Source organism: Motacilla alba, chromosome 15, assembly GCF_015832195.1.
Source record: "Motacilla alba alba isolate MOTALB_02 chromosome 15, Motacilla_alba_V1.0_pri, whole genome shotgun sequence".
NCBI lineage: Eukaryota > Metazoa > Chordata > Aves > Passeriformes > Motacillidae > Motacilla > Motacilla alba.
Genome location: NC_052030.1, coordinates 6168925 through 6176536, shown reverse-complemented (window position 1 = coordinate 6176536; position 7612 = coordinate 6168925). Strand labels below are relative to the sequence as shown.

Below are 7612 nucleotides of genomic sequence, written 5' to 3'. Positions count from 1 at the left end.
ATGTCTGATCCAAAAGTTATGGTAAGCTGTCTCGAGATCATTGAGCTTTTAATTAATCTTTTGACTCATACTCCATCTTGTTCACACAAACAATACAAGGTTTGTGCATAAGATTGATCCCAAATGTCTTTTTCCCCTCTGTCTTCCAGATGCTTAATATTCTAGGGATTAGAAAGAGCAGAAGTACTTAGGTAAGGGACACTCCACAAATTATAAACCAAGTGTGCTCTGCACACTACATTTCAGGTCCCCAAAGGCAAATCTATCCAAACCTATTGCTAGGGGGAGGCCTTGGGGCTGAGCAGAACCCTGGCAAGGCTGGAGGTCTGGGCACAGCAGGTCTGTGCCATGGACAGGGTTCATGCAGCAGGACAAGCAATGCTAGTGAGAGCCTGGACCCCCCATTAGCAGCCCTCCCAGTAACTCTGTGCCTGGTGTTTATCCTGATTGTCAGGAAAGGAGTGAAAACACATTCACCTCTGATCCCAGAGCCCCTCTTGCTATAGTGTGGCTCCTGTGCAATTGTTCTCAGCTTGAATACCACTTCCGCCCATTTCCACAGGCTGTAAAGCCCCCCTATGTATTCCCTTAGAATAATTTAATTCATACACAGCTGAAGCAGAAATAGATGTAATGACAGGAATGGTCATTTGTTAAAGAGCTACTTTGCTGTAAGAGCATCATGCCTCTCACTTTAAAGGAGCCCTTTTCCAGAAAGGGTTTAACTTACAAAGAGGGATTTTCTTTACTTAACACCCCAAATAAAACATCATGCTGATTTGTATTTCCTTTTAAGAAAGTAGAACCTTTTCATTTCTGGGACTTTAATTTGCAGTGTTTTGACATTAACACCATCAGAAACCACAACGTGCTGAAGTTGATGGTGTCCTCAGGCCCCCCAGCAGCTGTGTCAGTCAAGGTAGCAGTAAGTCAAGTAAGCAAACCTGTGAGCACCTTGCACCAGTGATCTCATTAAAGGTAGTCTGTGCAACAAACTTTTAGGATTAAGGAATAAAGTAATTAAAAATGGAGGTTGTTGCCAGTAACCAGGATAAAACTAATATCTGGGGTAATGAAAAGAAACAGACAAAAGTGAAATACCAGGAATGGAAATGCCTCTAAGCAGAAAGGTTCTGTTGCCCTGTGATTATTAAGCATGTATTTCCCCAGAGAAATAATTGCCTTGGATTAAATGATTTGTAGGAATCTGTTGCTGGGTTACAGGTAGCAAAGGAAGGTGGGGTGAGGCTTGCAGAGGTAAAACAAGCCATGGGCTGGTTTCCCTTCTCAGCCCAAAGACCCAGGCAGCTGTGCTGGCCCCATGAGTGCCTCCCAGCCAGCGCAGGAGCACACACAGGCCATGTATCGAAGGAAACTCGGAGTTCCGTGCTCCCGGGCAAGTGGCAAGGGTGGGGCTTTCCTGTGCTTATGGGCTAAGATAACTGGCATTTCTCCCCCTTTCTTAATTGTTCTTCTGTGCTGTTTTCTATATAATCATTATAATCATCATAAATACAGATCTTATTCAGTTTCAGACTGTGATCTGGGTTTCTTCCTGTTCACCTCTGAGATATCTCTGTCTCTGTGGATGGGTATTTTGCACATTCTCCTCTCCCTGACACCAGGGACTCTTCTGAGTGATTGTAAGCAGCCCCAGTTTGACAAACTGCACAGCTCCAGTCACACATTCCTCCTAGACTTGCACACTGGAATTTGCAGTTTTGAATAATTGAAGTAAACTGCATGTATTTTATATACAACTGGAAGAGGAGATAAATCCTCTGAGCTCTGTTTACCTGGCAGTCTTTGTTAGGAAGACATTTTCCATGCTAGAATTGTTTACAGCTCCTCAGGCAGAGATAATCAAAAGGCTGCAGTCATCATGTGTCAACATGTCCAACTCCATGATGGTTCACAAGCTCCTGATATTCTTGTATTTCTTTTTTTGGTTGTCTTGTGGCTATTTGGGTTTCTTGTGGCTAAAGTTCATCTTCTGGTTGTTAAAAAAAGGAAGTGAAAGGCCTTATTCAGTGTGCTGTGACCTTGTTGTCATCCTCCTGTTACTACACTGGGTCCTGGGGTCCTCTGCTGAAGTCACCTGTCAGGATGTGCGCAGGATGTGCTCCTTGTTACTTCAGCAGTCACATCCTCAGCTGTCAATCCATGTGATTCCTTTAACCTTTACTTGCTTCTTCCTTACATGTGCACTTTTCCATTCATGCTGCATTCATATCAGTCTTAAGATGTGGATCACAAACATCTGCATGCCACAATACCTGCTGTGTGTTTTTGTAGAACAGAGAAAACCGTTTGTCCAGGGGCAGGAAATGTGTTCTTTTCAACTCTGTGATCTCCTTTACACTGGAAGGACACTTTGGGCTAACTGAAACTAAGTCTAGTCAAACCAATTCAAAAATAACTGTGAATATAACTTTCAATTTTGTCTAAAACATTTAAACCTATTGCAATCAGAAGGCCTTTTTCAAGACACCCAGTGCAAAGCCACTGGAGCACAGCTCCTTGTGAGTTCTGTGAGGCAGCTGATGAGGTCTGTCCTCTTTCTCCAGCTGCTGTAGCTGCAGCATTCACACCACAAACACTCCCTGCATCTGCCAGCCCTGGGGGACAGAGACCTGCTGCTGGCTGCAGGGGCTGTACCAAGGCTGCTTTGCAAGAACAATCCAGAACACCAGTGGTCCATGAAGAGACTGGAGCAATTATATTTGCCCGGCCTGATGATAAAACCTCTTGCAAATACAGCAGTTTTGACATGGGCATTTAACTCCTTAACCTACCATAAAGATTCAAAATATACTGGAACAATTAAAACAATAAAGTCAAGTTTGGAATCTTTGTGAAAACATGTTTAAATTGCATGCCTTGCTCTTGGCTCCAGAATCAGAGCAAACAGTTTCATGCCTGGTGTAAGCTAAGAGCAGTTATTTTTCCTGGACCTGTCTAAGAATCTGTCTACTGGTACTGACAGGTGACATGCAGATCCCATATGCAAGGCTCTTCTATTTTCTGGGTGGTTCCTAAGCGTTTGACGCTATTTTTTTAACATTTGCCTGACACAGTGTGCAGGAGAGAGCTGTGCCTGCCCATCAGTGCTTAGTCTTCTGAAAAATTATCAATTAGACTCTGATAACCAAGACTTTCACACTGCTGGGTGCCTGTATTGGGAAGACCTCTCTGAAGGTCTGGCTGCAGACTTTATCAGTAAATAGGAAATTCACAGATAACGGCACTAAAAGGAATTTGAGCAGCCGTAATCCGAGAAGAGATGCCTCCCGCCCCACGCTTAACTGGGAACGTGCAGCGTCCCTGCGAGCTCCTCCCGGAGCAGGGTGCCGGAGAGAGGAGAGCGAAGTTTCCCGGCTCCGGTGGGGACCCCCGAGCAGGAGGGAGGGCCGGACGCCGGACACCCGCCCCCGGCCCCGGCCCCGGCCCGCGGCGGGCGGTGCTGCTGCCGGGCAGGGCAGGGCCGGGCCGGGGGCGGAGGGCGGGCGCCCCGCGGCTGCTCATATAGCGCTGCCCGCGGCCGCGGCGCTCAGACTCGGCTCGGCAGCCGCCCGGGACAGCGGAGCAGACCCGCCGCGCCTTCCTTCCTGCGGAGCCCGTGGGACACCGGTGGCAGCAGCATGACTTCGGCAGCGGTGGAAATTTTGGGGCTGGGACTGGGCGTCCTGGGCTGGGTGGGGGTGATCCTGGCCTGCGGGTTGCCCATGTGGCAGGTGTCGGCCTTCATCGACGTGAACATCGTGGTGGCGCAGACCATCTGGGAAGGGCTGTGGATGAACTGCGTGGTGCAGAGCACGGGGCAGATGCAGTGCAAGGTGTACGACTCCATCCTGGCGCTGCCAGCCGAGGTGCAGGCGGGCCGGGCGCTCACCGTCATCGTGGCACTGCTGGGGCTGGTGGCGCTGATGGTGACCGTGGTGGGCGCGCAGTGCACCAACTGCATCCGGCCCGGCAAGATGAAGTCCCGCATCGTGATCGCCGGCGGGGCCATCTACATCCTCTGCGGGGTCCTGGTCCTCATCCCGCTCTGCTGGTTCGCCAACATCGTCATCAGCGACTTCTACGACCCCACGGTGCCGTCGTCCCAGAAGCGGGAGATGGGGGCCGCGCTCTACATCGGCTGGGCGGCCACGGCCCTGCTGCTCTTCGGGGGCTGCCTCATCTGCTGCTGCTCCTGCTCCCAGCGCGACGAGAGCTCCTTCCCCGTCAAGTACTCGGCGCCGCGGCGGCCCACGTCCAACGGCGAGTACGACAAGAAGAATTACGTCTGAGCGGGGCTTGCCCGCTCCGCGGCCCCGCGGGGCACGGACAGACGGCTGCGGGCCGGGAGCGTCTGCGGAGAGCTCCAGCGCTCCCCTGCCTGGCGGCTTTTCTTAACGGGGACCCCCGTGAAGCTGCGGCCCTAGGCAGGGCAGCGCCCCCCTGCCCTCCAGCCCGGCTCCCCGGCGGGTCCGGCCGCTCCGCTACGGGCAGCGCCGCCGGCTCCCGGTACTGACCGACCGCGCTGCCGGCCGAGCAAAGCCCTCCGCGGCCGCCCAGCGCAGACGAACCGCCGTCTCCCCGGCCCAGGGCGGCCGGGGGAACCGAGGAGCCCCGGCGAGTCACGGCGGCGTTTACCGGGACGCCCCGTCCGGGCTTCGCCACCGCCGCCTGCCCGCCCGGCTCCCGCCGCAGGCCCCGACCGTTGCCGTGACACTTGTGAGTACTTTGCCGCCCGCTGTCGCGGCCGGTGTCTCGGGGCACCGCCTGGCTGCTGGGACCGGGCGTCGGGTGCGCACCAGAGCCGAGGAGCAGCTTCCCATCTTCGCCATCTCTCCCAAAAGGCTGCATCTGGCAGTTCCCGCTCGGACTGATAAGGGAGGGTTTGATCTATTTGGGCAATTAAAATAGGGATCCTGTCCAAAGCATCATACTAACCTTGGTCCTTAATCCCACAAGCAGTAACTCTTTGGAGAAAGTTATTTGGTTTTCTTCAGTTGTTTCAGTCCCTCAGTGAAGCATATTGGTCTGTGTGTATTTGAAAACCTCAAAAAAGATTTCAGGTAGTTGCTGTCCTTTAGTGGAGTACAAATCAGATAACACTAGGTTGTCTCTTGAGGTTCTTCATCTCTTCAGCTTATGCTCTGTTTTTACTTGAATATGAACTCATTGCCAGAATTATTCAAGGACTACATTAAGAAATCTAGGAGATCACTGTATGTCCTGGCTCCAGAAGGGCCTCTGCTCCTCTCATCTGCACTACAGGAGACTGGAAACATAAAAATCACCCCAGATACTCATGACTGGGGGGAATGATGTCTTTGTGGCCTTCTTTCCAAGCTCTGCTTGCTGACAGTTTTGAAATGTGTTGGACGTGAGCTTGGTTGGCTCCCCACCATGGTTTTGTTAACAAGTGCTTTCTTTCATTTACCAAATCAAGCAAAAAATTGCTAGAAGATTTACCAAAAATATCTTGAATGAGACTTTACACCAGGTGATCAGTTGTGAAGTCATGACTCTCACAGCTCTCAGCTCCTCTGCTTTGCCCTAGTAACACTCTGCAGACTGGAAGGAAGATGGTTTGGGCAACATAACTCTAATTTTCCTGAGGTCAACACCTTCTGAACTTCACTACAGTCCGAAATATTAGCTTATACTTTTTCATTTTACACTGCAGAGACAAACTTTATTAAGGGAGGGGCTTAAGGGGATGGTGTGATACTCCTCCAATCTAATTACTAGTAAATCCACACAGGATTAAGCTACTGACTGTGGCAGCATCTGCATTGCCATAAGATTTCTGCCAAGAGTTAGGGAGGAAATGTGCTGTTTATACTCCTCCGAGATCAACCCTACAACCTCCTAGGTCCTCACAAGCATGTAGCAATATAGTGCACACTTGACCTGAGCATTAACTCTTACAGCTTTCTGGTAACACCAAACTTATTGACAAACCATAACTGTGGGTCTGACAGATTTACATTGACCCTGTTCTTGCCTTGCTTAGCAAACTTTAAACCCTGGAGGTATCAGCAATTCATAAACTGGAACGAGAGACTAAAGCCTTGCTCCTGCAAATTTTGGTGTTGAATATTGAGCACCTTTTTGAAGATAACTGCTTTTGTTTTTTAAATACATAAATAGCAGGGTCTGAGCTCATCAGAGAATACAAAAGCAGAGCAATATGTCTACAACTACTTCAGTTCTAATACTGTCTCCATTTAAATACAAGCTGTAATATTGTTTTATGATGTAATATGTAGTTTTGGTACAAGAGTAAAATTTTCTGTATTTCATCATTACAACTTTTTGAAAACAGTGTAACCTTGTAAAGTGTAAATGTATTTAAATGCATATATTTTGCATTAAGGAATCTTCCAAAGTTGGGTTGTTATATGGTTTGGTGCCTTTATTTCATGACTGCCTTATTTTAAATTGTAACATCCAACTGTATTTGTCACTCATCCTCACTCAGCTCTCTGGTGTGTAGCAAATGAGTCCACAGAGATTAGCCCAAATCCTGGACCTCACTCTCTTTTGCCTCAAGTTAAAAAACTAAACCCCACTGACAAAAATGTCTGCATGTCTCTGAACAGTAGAGCCTTCAGAAGTGCTGCAGAATTCGGGGTCTGACCAAAAGATGAAATGTTTCTGGACAACGCATCACTAGCATTTCAAATCAAACTGGTGTCTTTGGGAGAGGTAGGGGAAACCCATGCCTTAGAAGGGAATTTTGACAAGCCAAATTTCTTGTATCGAGGCAGGGCTGGATCCTCTTATAACCAAAATCTGAAAAACTTACACAGGGATCTCTTGGAAGAAGAAGCCAGTGCTAACTCTGCATGTGCTACTAAACACAGCATCATCCTACCAAAACTGAGATCAGCGAGGCAGCACCCAACAATACTTGCAGGAAATGCAGCCCATTTAAAAAAAAATTTTTATATTTAATCTCATCCTTCAGTATCCTTAGTTGTTGCTGTGCTTTCAAAGATAACCTGAGAGAATGCTGTTACTGATGTCACTGGTTTCAGGGTAAAAGTCTAAGTTGGTTTCTGCTATGATTTGTTTTCTAAGAACAAAAATCTAGTCCTGAATTTAAAACCTTGGAAGTGCTCAGGATCAGGCCTGAACCTCATCCCAATGAAAAGATAAATCTATAGCACTTGTTTACTATTTTTATTTTGTATTTATGATTTCGCATAAAAATAAAAACGTGTAAACCAATCCCTGAACAGAGTGACTGTGTTTTGTGAAAGCCACTGGATTGTGATATTGGTGCCCAGAGGGAAATTACCAGGGCTACCTTTGGGGAGGAGAGCTGGGTCACCTCTGTGGAAGAAGGAAGGGCTGCTCTCTTGCAGAGCAGAGCAGGCAGCATCTCAGCTCTCCACTGAAGCCTCAGTCAAAAGAGAGCAAGTAGCAGCAGCTGGTCTTGTGATGTGAGCACATTAGGAAGTGGAGTGTGAGTCCCAGCTATTTTGGGAACAGCTCTAAGCATGAAGCTTTTAAAGCTTTCAATTTCTACACATTTAAACTAAAAGGAAAAAAAATCCTGCTGCTTGGATCAGCCCCAGCCTGACCTGATACCCTAATTGTTTCTGCCAACCAT

General features: G+C 48.4%; 1 protein-coding gene across 1 annotated transcript; it reads left to right on the top strand.

Annotated features, from left to right (window-relative positions):
* The first annotated feature begins 3538 nt into the window (after positions 1 to 3538).
* CLDN5 (claudin 5) lies at positions 3539 to 7227 on the top strand. The gene has a single exon (XM_038151881.1). The coding sequence runs from the start codon at positions 3642 to 3644 to the stop codon at positions 4290 to 4292; it is 651 nt and encodes a 216-aa protein (XP_038007809.1). The 5' UTR covers positions 3539 to 3641; the 3' UTR covers positions 4293 to 7227.
* The last annotated feature ends 385 nt before the right edge of the window (positions 7228 to 7612 follow it).

Excerpts from the sequence above, each read along its gene's own strand:
- CLDN5 (XM_038151881.1), top strand. The coding sequence starts at position 3,642 with ATGACTTCGGCAGCGGTGGAAATTTTGGGGCTGGGACTGGGCGTCCTG.